Below are 18,920 nucleotides of genomic sequence, written 5' to 3'. Positions count from 1 at the left end.
GGCTTTTAAAAGGAAAAAATAAAAGAAAACTTAGCAGGAAACAGCTAAAAATAAAAAAAGTTTAAGAAATCAAAACAGTTAATAAAAATAGGCTTAAATAAACAACTTAATTACTAAAAGCTAAAATTTGTAATTGTATTTTTTTTTTTGTTATACTTTGCTAAACACCATACATCCATCCATTTATATATAATTTTTTATTTAGCCAATAATTTTAAATTGTTTCAAATTTTTGTTCATGTTTCTGTTAAATTAATAAATATATTTTATTCTTATCGGTTACTTTAAGAATATTTAAATTCAATATTTTCTTACTTGTTTTTGTGGTATGAAGTTTTATATTTATAAAAAAAAACTTGCGAAATAATTGGTTTAATAATGATAATATAGAATTATATTTATATTTAATTTTATTATTATTATTGACTAAAAATACAAAGTCGAAAAAAAGTAATTTGTTTCGTTTTGTTATTGTTGATTGCTTGTGTTTTGGTTTTTCGCTATATTTTCAATGATGTATGATTTGTTTATTAAGGTAACCCATTAAAGCCTGCAAACGTTTCTTAATATTCTTCTGATCATCTAAAGTACAGCCCAGCAATACACTTTCAAATTTCTTATCAACGGGTCCAGCATCCATATCGATGCCTGACTCACTGCACGAGGGTAAATTGCCGGATTCTCGTGCACTACAGCAGGCATTCAAGTACATTTGACAACGTTGTCGTGATAATACTGGATCGCCCATTGTAATCATCATATCGATGAGTACATTAATTTGACTGAGTGAATCCTCCTGGGATTGATCACGTACCGTGCGTACGTTCAGTTCAACGGTGGAGAGACGTGAGTTGACACGTTGTATGTAACAAGAAATTTCTTCACGTTCAGCTGCAAGTAATAGGGAGAGGAAATGTTAGGTAAAAGATATTTAAAATGTATTAGAAAATATCGCTTACAGTCTAGTCTTAACTATGATCTAGTCTATAATCTAGTTCATAATCTAATTTATAATCAAGTCTGGATCATAGCCTAGTCTGCATCAAAGCCCATTCTACAGACGAGTCTACAACCTGGACTATGTATAGTCTTGTTTATAGTCTTGACCCTATTCTAGTATTTGGTATATTCTTGTTTATAGTCTGGACTATGGTCCAGTCTATAGACCCTATTCTAATATTTAGTCTGGATTATAGTCTTTAGTCTGGACTATGTATAGTCTTGTCAATTGTCTGGACCATGTATACTCTTGTTTATAGTCTAGACTACAGTCCTGTCTATAGTCTGGAGCCTATTTTAGTATTTAGTATAGTCTTGTTTATATTTGGGACTACGGTCCAGTCTTTAGTCTAGACCATATTCAAGTGTTATGTATGGATTATAGTCTAATATATAGTTTTGTCTATAGTCTAGTCTGTAGTTTAGTTTTGCCTATAGTCCAGTCTATAGCCTAGTCTTAACTATAGTCTAGTCTGGTCTATAATCTAGTCTATAGTCTAGTTAATAGTCGAATCTATAGTTAAGTCTTCCCTATAGTTTAGACTACATTCTAGTCAACAGTCTAGTCTGTATTCTAATCTTCTAGTCTTAACTACAGTCTAGTCTGCAGTCTAGTCTTAACTATAGTATAGTCCACCATATAGTTTTGTCTACAATCCAATACAAACCAATAGTCTAGTCTAAAATATAGTCTAGTCTAAACAATAGTCTGGTCTATTGTATGGACTATAATCGAGTCTATAGTCTGGTTTATAGTCTAGTCTATAGTATAGTCTATAGTCTAGTCTATAGTCAAGTCTATAGTCAAGTCTATAGTCTAGTCTATAGTCAAGTCTATAGTCTAGTCTATAGTCTAGTCTATAGTCTAGTCTATAGTCTAGTCTATAGTGTAGTCTATAGTCTAGTCTATAGTCTAGTCTATAGTCTAGTCTATAGCCTAGTCTATAGTCTAGTCTATAGTCTAGTTTATAGTCTAGTCTATAGTCTAGTTTATAGTCTAGTCTATAGTCTAGTCTATAGTCCAGTCTATAGTCTAGTCTTTAGTCTAGTCTATAGTCTAGTCTATAGTCTAGTCTATAGTCTAGTCTAGTCTAGTCTATAGTCTATAGTCTAGTCTATAGTCTAGTCTATTCTATAGTCTAGTCTATAGTCTAGTCTATAGTCTAGTCTATAGTCTAGTCTATAGTCTAGTCTATAGTCTAGTCTATAGTCTAGTCTATAGTCTAGTCTAGTCTAGTCTATAGTCTAGTCTATAGTCTAGTCTATAGTCTATAGTCTAGTCTATAGTCTAGTCTATAGTCTAGTCTATAGTCTAGTCTAGTCTATAGGCTAGTCTATAGTCTTAGTCTATAGTCTAGTCTATAGTCTAGTCTATAGTCTAGTATAGTCTAGTCTATAGTCTAGTCTATAGTCTAGTCTATAGTCTAGTTTATAGTCTATAGTCTAGTCTATAGTCTAGTCTATAGTCTAGTCTATAGTCTAGTCTATAGTCTAGTCTATAGTCTAGTCTATAGTCTAGTCTATAGTCTAGTCTATAGTCTAGTCTATAGTCTAGTCTATAGTCTAGTCTATAGTCTAGTCTAAGTCTAGTCTATAGTCTAGTCTATAGTCTAGTCTATAGTCTAGTCTATAGTCTAGTCTATAGTCTAGTCTATAGTCTAGTCTATAGTCTAGTCTAGTCTAGTCTATAGTCTAGTCTAGTCTATAGTCTAGTCTAGTCTATAGGCTAGTCTATAGTCTAGTCTATAGTCTAGTCTATAGTCTAGTCTATAGTCTAGTCTGTAGCCTATTCTGTAGTCTTGTCAATAGTCTGGTCTATAGTCTAGTCAATAATTGAGTCTGAAGTCTAGTTTATAGTCGAATCTTTAGTTTAGTCTACAATTTAGGCAATAGTTTAGTCTGAAATTTAGTATGTAAGGTAATCTGTAGTCTAGTCTATAGTATAATCTATAATCTAGTCTATAGTCTTCTAAGGCTGAACTATTGTTTAGTCTATAATCCGTCCTCTAGTATGTAAATTTTCAGCATTTTGCACTTAAAAAAATGTACGTATATCAGAGTCTGACTAACACTTCTTAAAAACATTCATTCTAAAAATTTGTTAACAGGAAATATTAAACACTGATAAAGAAACCACAAATTCATTTGTTTATGGCCTAAATGTCTGTCTATAAGTTTTAAGCGAACAATTCTATTAAAATCAATAAACGCTTATCAATTTGCTTATTTACTGCACTTTTAGTTAAATCTAGAAACATTCTTTTTGCACTTATACTCACATTCAGATAAATTTTGCATTAAATCGTTGCTTTTAATCAAATCAATGGACATTAGTAAGAAATCACGTTTCTCCTGTAAACCCAAGGCATCTTTACGGAATTTTTCCACTCGAGCATCCAATTGATCCAAAACGGTAACAAATCTAGAAAATTTATAAATAATTAGTTTATTTGTTTTAATTTTACACTAAAAAAAATATACAAAATAAACCAAAAATTATCATAATATAATTACCTTTCATTCAAATTGAAAGGTCTGCCATATAAGATGTTTAGGTATTCATTCGAAGGCATAATTTTGTTTAAATTTTGAAACCAATAATGAGGATTATTAAAGGGGTTTGAACAATTTGATTTATGAAATAAAAAGATAAAATTATATAATAATAATGTTTAATTAAATTTGTTTAACACTTGCTTAAACTAATTGTGTCGACTATTAACTAAAGTTGCGTGTTTATTTTTTTCAGAGCAAAATTAAAATATTTCTTAAAAAATTGTTGTTACAAATCTTCATTCAATAGAAACGTAGTATTTTTGTTGTTTTTTAAGTCCTGACCTTATAGGGCTGTAAATCTTTATATATTTTGGCAAGTATTTGAAACAACAAAAATATTAAAGTGGGTGTTTGTTTTTGGAGGTATGAGCGGCTTTGTATACGTTGAAAATAAAAAACAACATTTTGAAATTCAGTTTTGAATCTTCGAAACAATTAAAACATAATTAAATTGTAAATAAAACAAAAATTTACGTAGATCAATTAATAAGTTTACTTTCTTTAGTAGTTTACTTTCTTTAGTAGTAAAAGGAATTTCTAGAAGCCAGTAGATAATAAAAAGTGTCTTTCTCTGTATCAAACTAAATACTATAGTCTAGTCTATAATATTATTGTCTAGTTTTTATAGTGGTCTTTAGTCTAGTTTGTGGTCTCGTCTATGAACTGAACTATAGTTTAGTCTAAAATCTGGTATGTAAGCTGTAGTCTGTCATAAAGTGAACTATAGTCTACATCATAGTATGGACTACAGCCCACTTTATAATGTGGACTATAGTCTAGTCTATAATCTACTATATATTTTGGACTATAGTCTAGTCTGTATTATATTTTAAATGGGCTGGACTATAGTCTATAGAATAAACTATTGTCTTGTCTATACTCTGGACAATTTCCTAAAGTCAACAAGACTATAGTAGAAAAATCTATATAAAAAAATTAAAATTTTAACAAATCTAGGGGATTATAAAAACAAAAAAACTATTTGTGATAATTATTATAACAACCTGTCCACCACACGACTATCGTCAACCTGACCATAGTTAGTTGTTGAAGATGACGCTGAATTTACCCCCACACCGGCAAAATGCCGTGGCGAGTTAACACCTTGTATACGCGACGACGAGCCGACACTATTGCAGGAATCCATGGCCGAATCGGCATGTAAACTATGTAAATAATCAAAATTCATGGATGATTCGGATTGATAAGGTATGGCAGGATTATCCGAATATTCTTGAGGTGGCGGTACTGGTGATGGATCAATTTCCATGTCTTCTTCTAAATCCAAGGAAAGTTTTTGTTGCGATATTTTGCTTACAAAATTGTGTAATTTAAATGCAATTCAAAACAAGAACAGGGAAATCCTTGTGGTAGAATTATTATAAACTTTTAACAGAACTAGTTGGCGTGGGTAAAAACTGTTTTTTTTTTAAGCAGGCAAGAGTTTAAACAACTTTCAAGCGTTTGGTTTTAATGAATAAAAGTTCTTATTCTTGTTTAGCTTGTGTTAATATTGTGGGAAATATGCTTGTAACCTAAGCAAGCTGCCTTTATGAAAACCAGTTGTTCTTTTTCTTTAATTTTTTTGCTGAAAATAGAACAAAAAGAAACACCACATTAGTTTTATTACTATTACCTGTCAATGCACATAGACAAGTTGTTGCTATTGTGGATAACCATGCTGGTGTTGTTGTCACTTAAGTTATGAGCTGTTTGTGGAGTCTGATTGGCGGTGGCGGCAGTGTTTGATGCTTCATTGTTAGAACCAAATAAGGAATCCCAAAACATATTCATATTAGAGTGTGTGGGCAGACCAGAGGCAAACATGCTGGCAGCAGCTGTACTGCCGCTGGAGTTGCTACGATTATCAAGACCAGCGCCAGCACCACCAGCACCGCTGGCATCTTCATCTAAACGTCGACGTTTTTTCAACATGCCCATAAAATTCTCAAACATTCTCAAATAATTTCGAACAAAATTACAATTTTGTTCATAGAAATTTAAATAAACACTTCAAAACTTTAAAATAAACACACATTACTTGTTGGTTCTAACAAAATATTTAGCAAATTTAGTAAATTAACAAAAATATTTGTGAAATTTTATCTTTTAACAGCGTAAACACAACAAATAGTTTTTTTTTATTCCTTCTAGAATAAACTTCACACACTCACTCAATATCTTCTCTTGTTCTCTTTTGTCAAAAAAAAGTATAAACAATCGCCAGAAAACAGTGATGACTAATTACTTTACAAACAAAAAACGCTAAGTAATGTTTAAATGTAATTAGATATAAAAAACAAAAATTTATTGATTCCCAAATAATTTACTTAAATAAACGTGTAAAAAGTTACCTTAATTAAAAACTATTAAAATCTATTTTTAATTTAACAAAAATTATAAACTTTTTGCACAAGCTTTCAATTCTTATCACACTTAGACAACACTGTTTTCTATTTTGTTCTTTCACAGCTGCTAACTTTGCAATAACAACAACACCAACCAACCCACCATATGGGCAAAATATAACACAAACAACATGAATCATTTGGAAAAACAAAAACAATTTCTATGTAAAGAAATGTCATTCATTACCTTTTATTTTCTGTATTTTACTTGCACCTTCCCTTTTATCCACTTTTGAAGTGTTTTTCCTTTCCTTCTTTTTTTTGTTGGTTTTCACACAATTCCAAAGGGGTTTGGCAAATTTTTTTCACCCAAGAAAATTTTTTACTATAGATTTTTTTTCTCCTACCGACACCGTAGAATTTTAATATTTTACTTTTCTATTCTTTGACATGAAATATTTTAATTTATTTAACATCTGCTACTTGGTTAACGTTTTTGACAAAAAAAAAAAATACTTTGTTTACTTTAAAAAATACTTTGTTTTTATGAATGTTAATTGTTGTTAGAAAAAACTAAAAAAGAAATGATTAAACTTTTAGCTGCTGAAATTTGTTATTTCTTGGTTTTCTGCTGCTGTTCGTTTGCCGAAATGCAATAACTAGTTTTGTTGTTTTCTTCTTTTTTTTCTGTTGTCTAGTTCGTGTTATTGTGAATGAGGAAAATGTAAAGCCAAGTTTTGCCTAAAGAGTTGCCAGAATAGTCTGGATTTTTCTAAAAAAAGTATATTTTTATAATATGATGCATAGAAATAAATAAATTTTCTGATCTAATATATGATATTATTTCCCAGCAACTGCTTTTGTTTATTAATAAACTTTTAATAGTTTTTATTAAAATAAGTAACGTGTTTTGTAGCAACCGCAAAAAGTGCTGTCAAGTTTAAGTGATTTTTTCATATTGTTTTTTCTTTTGTCTTGCTTTTCTCCAACAAGAAAAAAATAGTGTTAACCATTTACTTTCATTTTTTAGTTTTAGCGCTTTTTTATCTTTAATTTAAAAATAAATTTAAATTTTCTATTAATTATGTTTTCTTTTATGTAAAATATCTGCTGCAAATTTTCCCTTTTTCACAAAATTTCCTTTTTATAGGAAATTTTCACAAAATTTTCTTTTTATAGGAAATTTTCACAAAATTTCCTTTTTATAGGAAATTTTCACAAAATTTCCTTTTTATAGGAAATTTTCACAAAATTTCCTTTTTATAAGAAATTTTCACAAAATTTCCTTTTTATAGGAAATTTTCACAAAATTTCCTTTTTATAGGAAATTTTCACAAAATTTCCTTTTTATAGGAAATTTTCACAAAATTTCCTTTTTATAGGAAATTTTCACAAAATTTCCTTTTTATAGGAAATTTTCACAAAATTTCCTTTTTATAGGAAATTTTCACAAAATTTCCTTTTTATAGGAAATTTTCACAAAATTTCCTTTTTATAGGAAATTTTCACAAAATTTCCTTTTTATAGGAAATTTTCACAAAATTTCCTTTTTGTAGGAAATTTTCGCAAAATTTTCTTTTTGTAGGAAATTTTCACAAAATTTCCTTTTTATAGGAAATTTTCACAAAATTTCCTTTTTATAGGAAATTTTCACAAAATTTCCTTTTTATAGGAAATTTTCACAAAATTTCCTTTTTATAGGAAATTTTCACAAAATTTCCTTTTTATAGGAAATTTTCACAAAATTTCCTTTTTATAGGAAATTTTCACAAAATTTCCTTTTTATAGGAAATTTTCACAAAATTTCCTTTTTATAGGAAATTTTCACAAAATTTCCTTTTTATAAGAAATTTTCACAAAATTTCCTTTTTATAGGAAATTTTCACAAAATTTCCTTTTTATAGGAAATTTTCACAAAATTTCCTTTTTATAGGAAATTTTCACAAAATTTCCTTTTTATAGGAAATTTTCACAAAATTTCCTTTTTATAGGAAATTTTCACAAAATTTCCTTTTTATAGGAAATTTTCACAAAATTTCCTTTTTATAGGAAATTTTCACAAAATTTCCTTTTTATAGGAAATTTTCACAAAATTTCCTTTTTATAGGAAATTTTTATAAAATTCCCTTTCTATAAGAAATTTTCACAAAATACCCTTTCTATAAGAAATTTTCACAAAATACCCTTTCTATAGGAAATTTTCACAAAATTCCCTTTCTATTGGAAATTTTCACAAAATTCCCTTTCTATTGGAAATTTTCACAAAATTCCATTTCTATAGGAAATTTTCATAAAATTCCCTTTCTATAGGAAATTTTCATAAAATTCCCTTTCTATAGGAAATTTTCATAAAATTCCCTTTCTATAGGAAATTTTCACCAAATTTCCTTTTTATAGTAAATTTTCATAAAATTTTCTTTTTATAATAAATTTTTACCAAATTTCCTTTTTATAAAAAATTTTCACCAAATTTCCTTTTTATTGTAAATTTTCACTAAATTTCCTTTTTATACAAAGTTTTCACTAAATTTCCTTTTTATACAAAGTTTTCACTAAATTTCCTTTTTATATAAAGTTTTCACCAAATTTTGTTTTATTTTTTCACGAAAATATAATTTTCAGTTTTTAAAATCTCTAAAATCGTTATATTTTATTAGTTGCAGCGATTTTTTACTTTTGTTGGGTTGTTAACACTGTTTCAATATAACGGACATTTTCTTTAGTTCTATTCATCTCTTTTACTTTGTGCAAGTGTTTTTTGGCAAATTATTTGCCGCTTTTTTAGTTTAATAAATAAAATTTGTGAAAAAGTGTTTTTAACTAATAAATATTGTTTTGTATTCGTAAAGTTTGTGTAAAAGTGTTTATGTAAATGTGTTATTCTTCAGGCAATATGTGTAGAAGCTGTGGAAGACTTATCGTAAACGAGCAAACAACTGGTGTCTCCTCTAGGATGTGGTTGGCCGGGGTGAGTGGTAGTTTCATTTTTGTTAAAATTATTTGCATTACAATATGACAACAAAGTTGTAAGTGCATAATTAAAAGCAATAACAAGTTGTAGAAAAGTAAAGTTTACTAAAAGTGTCTGCTGCTTGCCATAGTAATGGAGGCTGCCATTCCATTGTGTGCCCTACAAACTCAGGTGTTTTATAAATGTTTTTAATATAGTAATTGTTGTTGTAAGCTTGTTCTAAAGTTGTTGCTATAGGACTTAAGAAATGTTTGCATAGTTTAGTTGTGTCTGCAAATACGTCTGCTGTCTCCTTGTTATGGAGGCTCCCACTTCAACAAGTGACCAAAAAATACCGGCGCATTGTAAATTTAGTTTACCAAATGAATAGTTGTTGTTGTAATGTTGCTATAAACTAGTTATCTACAAGTTTGTTGCATTAGTTTAGTTAATTTTGTGCAAAAACATTTATTAACTTTTGTTAAGTTTTCTTTGCTTTTTTGTTTGTTTTACTTGCATATATGTGTGTGTGCATTTGTTTGCAAGTGTTCTCTTTTTTCTTTCTCTTGCTCTTCTTTTCTATTGTGATTACTTATAAAAAAAACTTGTGTTGAGCTCAAAAAGTAATGCCAAGTTGTTATTAGTCGTTGACTATTGTGAATGATGATTTTAATAGAGAGGTAATGCCAAGTTTTGTCATAAAGAGAGGAATTGAAAGTAAACGCAAAAGTAGAAGTGAAACCAAGTTCATTTAAATTCAAATATTCTGACATTTCCTGTTAAATAAAGGAAAGCTACCATTTTTATTAGTTATTTCCTGTAGTTTTCAACGGATATTAAGTTTAAATACAGGAAATTAGTTGAAACATATAAAAATGATGTTAATAAAGTAAAATTTAGCATTCTTATTAACTGTTTACTGTAGTTTTTGGAGAAATAAAGTTGAAATTCTGGAAATGGATTGAAAATTAGAAAAATTTAAAATTCTTTATAGAGTTTTCTTTATATAAAGAAGAAAATTATTAGAATTTTATAATTTTTTTTGTTTAGCTTTTCTTACTTACTTTTTTCTTTCTTTTTAAAATTGAAAAATTTCGTTTGTTTTTGTTTGCTGTAAAATATATAATTTTTGAATTGCACTTTATTTTGAAAAAAATAATATTTGTATATATAGTACTTTCTTGTTGTTGTCATAGGTAAGTTTTTGTGTATATACTTCCTCAGTTTTTTTGTTGTTGTTGTTTAAATATAAATTACAATTTATTCTGAAAATATTTTTTTTTTCGTTTAATATATTTAAGTTTTCTATTTTTTTGTGGTAAATATTTACATAATTTTGATTTTTTTTCATATTTGTTTGTTTAATAATTAATAGTTTTAATTCGTTACATTTCAATTACATACTCCTTAACGTTTTTTTGTTTTAATTAAATAATGCAACATTGTGTATTTAATAAATATACATACATATAAAAAAATACAATAAAAAATGTTTTTTTTTTTTTTTTTGCAAATAATATTAAGTAATAATTTTTATAAAAAATATTGCGCCTCGTTTTTAAGAAAACAAGTGAAAAAAATAATTTTAAAACCAATAAAATTAATTGTTCATTGCGAACAAAATTTAACTAAGAAATTGCACATAAAATTGTGTAGAATTTATACAAATTATTGAATTCTAAAGAAAATATCAAAAAGTAATTAAATTGTTTTATATGGTCAAACCAAAATTAAAGTTATGGTATTTCAATTATTAAAGAAAATAAGGATTTAATGAATCCTAAAAAAAAAAACAAATTACATTTATATAATAATAATTTAATATAAATTCTTCTAAAAAAAAACTTCACAAAAATTAAATAAAAAGTAATAAAAACTTAAAAAATTATGACTCTTTCGACTGCAACTAAAATACGTTTATGCGTATGTAACATGATTTTTATTTAAAGCGGAACAAAAATTATAATATTTTTGGATTTTAAAATTTATTATTAAATAATTTTATTAAAATATATATATTTCTTTAAATTAAAATCAATATCATTATTAACAGCAAAAAAAATCTTATGATTTTTCATTACATTCATTTAAATTCTTGTTATTTATTAAAATTTATTTAAAAATTGGACTATTTAACAAAATCAAACATTCACTCTCATTATACCTCAACATGCATTTCTTTTAAATTTCGTTTCATACAATTCCTGGTGTTTGTTTTTTTTATTATTATAAAATAATAAAATGTATTTTTTGTTGTGTTTGTGTGTGTGTTTGTTTACAAAGTAATAAATTCTTAGCTTTAATTAAAATAAATCAACATGCTGTAACTTAAATAGCTAATTACACAAAAAAAAAAGAAAACTAAAAAAGTTTTTACATAATTTTTATTTTAAACTATTGGAAAAAAACTTAACAATAATTATTTAATTTATGTATTTTATTATTATAGAGGGAAATTTTAGTTTGTTTTCAAGAACAGCTTTTAATATCAGTTTTTATTTTTTTAATTGAAAGAAATCTTTGAGACTTTGTTTTTAAAATTATCGTTTATTTGTTTCCCCTTTCTTCTTATACACAAATTATATTTAAAGCTTTTTTTCTGTTTATTATTTAAGCCTCATAGGCATAAAAAACCCTTTTTTAGAACTCTTTTTAGAGTTTGTTTCAAATTAATATAATATTAATAAACGATAAATTGCAAATAAATGTCCCGTTAAGCCTTGAGATGTTAAATTTTTAAGCAAAATTGCAAGTTATAACCCTTTGAAAAAAGTGTTTTTTGTAGAACTTACTGTTTGAAGTGTAGCTGATGTTGATTTGTGGACTAAACTGTAGGAGTCCATCAAATTTCAAGCAGATATCAACACAATTTGCAGAGCTTTTGACATTCAAAAGTTTCGGAGAATTGTGAAAATCCATGGATCATTCTTTTAACTCCTAAAGATCATCTTTAACAAATGACATTCTAATCAATTCTTGTACTCAATAAATACAATACTATTAGCTTCATAAAATCGTCTAAAATTGGCGATATTTAAGCAGTTTTTGTACTCAATAAAGTTTTCTCACCAAATCAGGCACAAAAAGAATAATGATTATCGGATAATACGAATGACACTTGCACTAATCTCCGTAGAGATGAGAGAAAAAGAAATACAGGCCTGTTCTGGATAATAAACTCTCTGGGAGGTTGTTCTCTCTCCTACAGCTAAAGGGAACAAAATTCCCGGGGAATAATTGTTCCTGATTGGCCTGATTATCTAGCTCATTGAAGAAATTCATGGATTCTATACGAAAATCTTGTTCGTTTGGTGTAAAGAAGTACTTGAATTGGATCGCATGTTTTGGGTTAAAATTCGATGACTTGGAAATTGGAGCTCAAAGTTTGGTCCATGCAAAAAATAATTGGAACAATATCTGCTGCTGCTGCAAGATCCTCTGAACACTCCTGAAGGAACATTCCCCAAAATTAACAAATTTTTTACTATTTTTATATTGGAGTAAAACTCTCATCCAATATCTTATATTTTACAAATCTACACTCACTTTCTACTCCTATAAAAATCCTGTTTAACATCTCATTGCTGTTCTTTAATTGAATACGCAAAATAATTAGTATTTAAAGTAAATTAAAAGAATTGTTTTGCCAAAAAACATTCTATTTAATAATATTACCTAATATATAGTAGTATGTATATAAAAACTTGAATTAAAAACAAATATTTAAAGTGGCTCGGAGAAGATTTCTCATTTTGTTTAACTAAAAATAAAAGAAAACTAATTAAACTAAGTGGCTTTGCTTACAATTAATAGAGACAATTACTAATTTAGTTAAAACTTTAAAACACTAGTTTCTTTAACTATAAATAGTTTTATTATTTTCGACCAGGGAATGTATTTTTCTGTTGTTTTTTTTTTTTATAATTCTATAAAACGGAAGGACCATATTATTTAGATCATCAGCCAAATTTGCCCAAAAAAAAAAAACAAATTACAAAAAAAAAAAAACTAACAAAAAGCAGAACATTATTAAAACATAACGTCATTTCTATTTATTTTCTTTCTATATATTTTTTGCTTAAAAAACCTCAACTTAACTTTGCTTGTTTTTGTTACTAAAAAAAATATGTTCTCTATAGAAGACGACTTTTTAGCGAAACTTAATTTCTAGACAAATATTTATAATTGGCATATAGCGAGGCAGTCAAACAATATCTTAATATTCTTTACTAGTTTCACTTCTTTTTCTAACAACTTCTATTACTTCTACTGGTTTCATATATTAAGCCAGTTATAAGTTTAATAAAAAGTAATGAAAAATCTTTTTAAAAAAATGCTACTTGAAAAAACATTTAAATTAAACAGAAAGTTTTTTTTTATAAAAATTATTAAATAAAAAAGAGTTAAACTTTAAGATTTAAGCTCTCTAATTAAAGTAAGTTAAAGTTAGCATAATAAAGGGCGGGTGGGCGTTTGTAATGTTGGTTTTAAGCTCTTATTATTTGTTTAATACACATAAATATATTTTGATTTGTTGTTGTTGTAAATATAATTCTATATAAATATATTGGTAAAATCTATATAATATTTGTGTTTTTTTTTTAAACAAACGCCTTTAGTTTAAACATATTTCCTGTCTTAAGTCTAATAAATAAAATATTAGAGTTTGTTTAGGAGGGTAGTGGTTAGAGAGGGGGGAGGGGTGGGGGAATGTTATGAGAACAATTTTTTTTAAATATTTTAGTTTACCAACATGTTGCTGTTGTTGTTGTTTTACTTTTCTCCTAAATTGTTGTAACAGTTTAGAGTCGTTTAAGACTTCTTGAGGTTTTGTTTGTTTACCAAAGCCTGTAATTTGTGCAATTGACTTAGTAGGCTGGCATTGGAATCTTCAAGATTTTTGACACGTTTCTTATAGTCGTTATTTTCATTAACTAAAATATCAACTTTACGTTCTAATTGGTCCATATATTCTTTTTTCTTACGCCTACTTTCTTGGGCGGAAATCTGTAAAGTGAAGAGAAAGGTAAATTAAACAATTAATATTTAAAAGAGAAAGTACTCAACATGAGCCAGAGAGTCAACTAATATGGAAATGTATCTCCTATTATTCAACAGCACCTTTCAAATATGAAAATTACTCAAATTCTCTCCTACAACTCACCTTATTTTTGATTTTTCTTCTGATTTTCTTTAATGACTTTTCCTCAGCTTTGGTTAATGGTAGCTTTTGTGGTATGGGATAGCCCTCAGCTAATAGAGTACGTTTCTCTTCTTCCGTCAAAAGTAAAGTTCCCGTAGAACCCTTCTGCAAAAACAAAAGTTTTAAATTACAAATTAATTACTTTGTCCAAGCCCTTTGAATGTCCAAACTCTCAAATACTTACTGGCTGTGAGCTAATCAAAGGTGTATGTATGGGCTGGCGGGTAGAGCCACCACCAGCACTTGCATGACGTCCCATACTAACGCTGGAACTTGTGCTGGAGGTAGTCGACGAGGCAGAGCTGTTGGTATTACGCCTAATGGAGGTAACTGTCAAAACCCCGCTGGTTGGTTGCGAACTTGACCTCGCATTGCTGTTGATGGCGGTGTTGCTGTTGTTGGCGGCGGCGGATGTTGAAGAAGAGGTAGGCGATTGTGGTGATAGCATATGCTCAGGTGTGAGATTACCCTCGGAACCATCACTGGAGTGCGAAGAAGGCGGGGTTAAGGGCAAACCATACGAGGTGGCATTTGTTTTTGTTACGGAGGTTGTGGCGTTAACAAATGTAGCGGTATTTGTTACATTACCCTCGGATTTAATGGTAATTTTGGGTATAATGACATTGTGGGCACTTGAGCTTAATATAAAGGGTTGTGACTTGAGCAGGCTTTGTGAAGAGGGTGTTAGTTGTAGACAGCCATCCTAGAAAGTTTACAAATTAAAAGTTAAAATTGTTTTCAAGAAATAAATCAAAGACGTTTCAATTACCTTGTGTTCAAATACAAGATCGGAATTTGTGAAAGCAGCCATATTGGCCATGGTTAGACTAAGAGTGCCATTCGAGTTGTTATTAGCGGCTGACTCATCGCCTCCCTCAGGACTAGAGGGACAGCTAGAATCGGGAGACATGGGCTCGTTTTTAATGCAGGATTCATCGATTTCTATGTCTGAGCAAATATCAGGTGATTGACTGCCCTCCCTGGAGGAAACACTAGATTCACAGTCATCCATCATATTAACTAAATCATCATGAGGTAGATATTGTTGCTGGTGTTGCTGCTGCTGTTGCATTTGAAACTGCTGTTGTGTGTTTGTTGTATGTAAGGCGGGTAACTGTTGTTGTTGTTGTTGTTTCACCAACAATTTGGCATCTGTGGAGGTGTTCAATGTTTGACATGTGTCCAATTGGCGCAAATTGAGCGTTATGGGTGCGGTAGTGGCTATTTTACACAGACCAGCATATATATTTGAGGAATGGCTACTGTTTGTTGAGGACAAGGTAGGATTTGATTGACTGGTTATGGTAGAAGCTGCCGTTGAAACCAAGGGATGTAAATTCAAACCCGACATACTTGCTGTTGAGGAAGAGGCCAACGATGTTGAGGTGCTGGCCATTGGTGAGCAGGTGGTGATTGTTAGACATCTAGGATCTATGGTGGCTGTGCTAAGAGACCTTATATTGCTGGTAGCAGTTTTAAGCGAAATGGCGGGATAGCATTCATCTTCCATGTCTGAAATGAAAAACAAAAGCCACAATAAAACACTTGTTTAAATAAGAACAACAGTTTCTTTCTTAACTGTCTATATAAATATACGATAATTTATTTAACGGATTGGGAAATAAGCAGCCCAACGTAATGTGCTACTAAAAGAAAACACGCGTCATCCCATACATCACGAATCAACCATGTTTGCACTTGTGTTAATATTTTTAACTGTTTTTTTAAGTCATATTTACTCAAATGTTTATGTTGTTTTCTTTTATTTTCTTCTTGTTTTGTTCCAAATACAATACCAGAATATTTCAACAATGTATTAATTCTTTTTCTTAAGTTTATAAATATTTATTTACATATTTTTTTCGTCAACTTTTTAGGCTTATTTTTGATTTTTCAGTTTGTTTTTTATTGTTTTATTAAAACACGAGTCAATGATTTTTTATGGCAGTTCATAAAACTTATTTGTTTTATACATAAATCTGTTAATTGTTTTATTAATATTTTAATGATTGTTATTTTTTGCTTTCTTTACTAATTTGTTTTAAAATTTTTAAATTGTACAAGTGTTTCAGTTCGTTTGTTTTCATTTTTAATGATTATTAAATAAATCAAATGAAAAATAGAGGAACATGTATTCCTGAACTGAACTGCAGCTGATTTAGAATGAAAATAGAACTAGAAAAGAACTAGAACAGAGCTAGAACAGAAATAGAACAGAACAGAACTAGAATAGAACTAGAATAGAACTAGAACGGAACTAGAACAGAACTAGAACAGAACTAGTTCAGAACTAGATCAGAACAGAACTAGTTACGAACTAGATCAGAACAGAACTAGTTACGAACTGAACTAGAACAGATCTAGAACTAATTCAGAACCTATCTAGAACTAAATTAATTCAGAACAGAACTAGAACTGAACTAGAACAGAACTGAACTAGAACAGAACTGAACTAGAACTATAACAGAACTAGAACAGAACTAGAACAGAACTAGAACAGAACTAGAACAGAACTAGAACAGAACTAGAACAGAACTAGAACAGAACTAGAACAGAACTAGAACAAAACTAGAACAGAACTAGAACAGAACTAGAACAGAACTAGAGCAGAACTAGAACTAGAACAGAACTAGAACAGAACTAGAACAAGACTAGAATAGAACTAGAACAGAACTAGAACAGAACTAGAACAGAACTAGAACAAGACTAGAATAGAACTAGAACAGAACTAGAACAGAACTAGAACAGAACTAGAACAGAACTAGAACAGAACTAGAACAGAACTAGAACAGAACTAGAACAGAACTAGAACAGAACTAGAACAGAACTAGAACAGAACTAGAACAGAACTAGAACAGAACTAGAACAGAACTAGAACACAACAAGAACAGAACTAGAACAGAATTAGAACAGAACTAGAACAGAACTAGAACTGAACTAGAACTGAACTAGAACTGAACTAGAACTGAACTAGAACTGAACTAGAACTGAACTAGAACTGAACTAGAACTGAACTAGAACTGAACTAGAACTGAACTAGAACTGAACTAGAACTGAACTAGAACTGAACTAGAACTGAACAAGAACTGAACTAGAACAGAACCAGAACAGAATTGGAACAGAACTAGAACTGAACTAGAACTGAACTAGATCTGAACTAGAACTGAAATAGAACTGAAATAGAACTGAAATAGAACTGAACTAGAACTGAACCAGAACTAGAACTGAACCAGAACTAGAACTGAACTAAAACTGAACTAGAACTGAACTAGAACTGAACTAGAACAGAACTAGAACAGAACTAGAACAGAACTAGAACAGAACTAGAACAGAACTAGAACAGAACTAGAACAGAACTAGAACAGAACTAGAACAGAACTAGAACAGAACTAGAACAGAACTAGAACAGAACTAGAACAGAACTAGAACTGAACTAGAACAGAACTAGAACTGAACTAGAACTGAACTAGAATTGAACTAGAACTGAACTAGAACTGAACTAGAACTAAACTAGTAATGAACTAGAACTGGACTACAAATGGACTAGAACTGAACTAGAACTGAACTAGAACTGAACTAGAACTAACTGAACTAGAACTGAACTAGAACTGAACTAGAACTGAACTAGAACTGAACTAGAACTGAACTAGAACTGAACTAGAACTGAACTAGAACTGAACTAGAACTGAACTAGAACTGAACTAGAACTGAACTAGAACAGAACTGAACTAGAACTGAACTAGAACTGAACTAGCACAGAACTAAAACAGAACTAGAACAGAACTAGAACAGAACTAGAACAGAACTAGAACAGAACTAGAACAGAACTAGAACATAACTAGAACAGAACTAGAACAGAACTAGAACAGAACTAGAACTGAACTAGAACTGAACTAGAACTGAACTAGAACTGAACTAGAACTGAACTAGAACTGAACTAGAACTGAACTAGAACAGAACAAGAACTGAACTAGAACTGCACTAGAACATTTCAATTTAAATTTGAAAAAGAGACCTTGAATTTTGTTTGCTTTAATTTCTTTTACTCACCATCCATTTTAGTATGGAGACTGTGTGGTGAATCTGGCAGAGAATCTCCATCGCTATTAAGACTGTAGGAGTGTTCCGATTTAATTGGTAGTGTGCCATTCAATAGAGCATCCGATATTAATTTGTCATTGAGTATAACTGCAGCATCTTTGACATCTCGTTCTAAAAACCAATCGTGCATATCGCTATCAGTTGACAATTTCAATGAATCGGTCTGTAAATAAATAAACAAACAAAACACACACACACAAAACATGAAAAACAAATTATTAAATAGAAAACTATATTAAAATTATATTGTACTACATTTAGAATAAAAAAGAGTATATGATAAAATGATATTTATAAAAAAAAAAAATTATATAAAAATTAATGAAAAATATGAAAATTGCATTTTCATGTACAACCAACAACCCCCAAACAAATGAGAACAATTTCAAATCTTTCTACTAGCAGCGTATCTGTTTGCAGTGAACAGTTTTTTTTATAAAAATAACAAAAAATATTTATAAAAAACACGTAAAGTTGTTAATTTTTTTTTATAGCTGAGGAAGAGCGTTTTAGATTTTATATTTTTTTTTTTTAATTTTTTCTAAATGTTTTGCTGTAAATTTTCATAAGTTTGTATAGAGTGGGTATGTATGGCTGTTTAATGAATTGTTTCTGTTGTTTTGTTTCAGTTGATATCTTATCAGTTTTACTCTTAGTTGTGGGGTTTTCATTTCATTATTATTAATAATATATTTTATTTTTTGTTTTGTAAAATTTTTGTCTACATGAGTTTTTGTGCTGTTCAATGAAATTGTATGTTTTC

The 18,920-nt window shown here is 29.1% G+C and overlaps 2 protein-coding genes across 6 annotated transcripts; both read right to left on the bottom strand.

The window, feature by feature from the left end:
- Positions 1 to 392: 392 nt before the first annotated feature.
- LOC119605364 (BAG family molecular chaperone regulator 2) lies at positions 393 to 6,566 on the bottom strand. 4 transcript variants are annotated; one of them, XM_037958414.1, is made up of 5 exons: positions 6,151 to 6,565; positions 4,560 to 5,143; positions 3,514 to 3,534; positions 3,279 to 3,421; positions 393 to 891 (listed from the first exon to the last, which is right to left on the bottom strand). In XM_037958414.1, the coding sequence occupies exons 2-5, from the start codon at positions 4,823 to 4,825 to the stop codon at positions 509 to 511; spliced, it is 813 nt and encodes a 270-aa protein (XP_037814342.1). In that variant the 5' UTR covers positions 4,826 to 5,143; positions 6,151 to 6,565; the 3' UTR covers positions 393 to 508. The 4 variants fall into 4 exon arrangements, with proteins under 4 accessions (XP_037814342.1, XP_037814343.1, XP_037814339.1 ...); XM_037958415.1 differs by lacking the exon at positions 3,514 to 3,534 and having other exon boundaries at positions 6,151 to 6,566; XM_037958411.1 differs by lacking the exons at positions 4,560 to 5,143; positions 6,151 to 6,565 and adding an exon at positions 5,192 to 5,749.
- Positions 6,567 to 10,935: 4,369 nt separating this feature from the next.
- On the bottom strand, positions 10,936 to 18,377 carry LOC119605361 (cyclic AMP response element-binding protein A). Of its 2 annotated transcripts, none has more exons than XM_037958409.1 (5): positions 18,107 to 18,377; positions 14,826 to 15,568; positions 14,241 to 14,759; positions 14,018 to 14,161; positions 10,936 to 13,860 (listed from the first exon to the last, which is right to left on the bottom strand). In XM_037958409.1, the coding sequence occupies exons 1-5, from the start codon at positions 18,360 to 18,362 to the stop codon at positions 13,666 to 13,668; spliced, it is 1,857 nt and encodes a 618-aa protein (XP_037814337.1). In that variant the 5' UTR covers positions 18,363 to 18,377; the 3' UTR covers positions 10,936 to 13,665. The 2 variants fall into 2 exon arrangements, with proteins under 2 accessions (XP_037814337.1, XP_037814336.1); XM_037958408.1 differs by having other exon boundaries at positions 14,018 to 14,170; positions 18,107 to 18,351.
- Positions 18,378 to 18,920: the final 543 nt, after the last annotated feature.

This window comes from Lucilia sericata, unplaced genomic scaffold (assembly GCF_015586225.1).
Source record: "Lucilia sericata isolate MDLA Ls3-8-SP2 unplaced genomic scaffold, ASM1558622v1 Contig000478F_arrow, whole genome shotgun sequence".
In the NCBI taxonomy this organism is placed as follows: domain Eukaryota; kingdom Metazoa; phylum Arthropoda; class Insecta; order Diptera; family Calliphoridae; genus Lucilia; species Lucilia sericata.
Note: the sequence above shows the minus strand (reverse complement) of the source record. Positions and strands in the feature narration are given on the sequence as shown.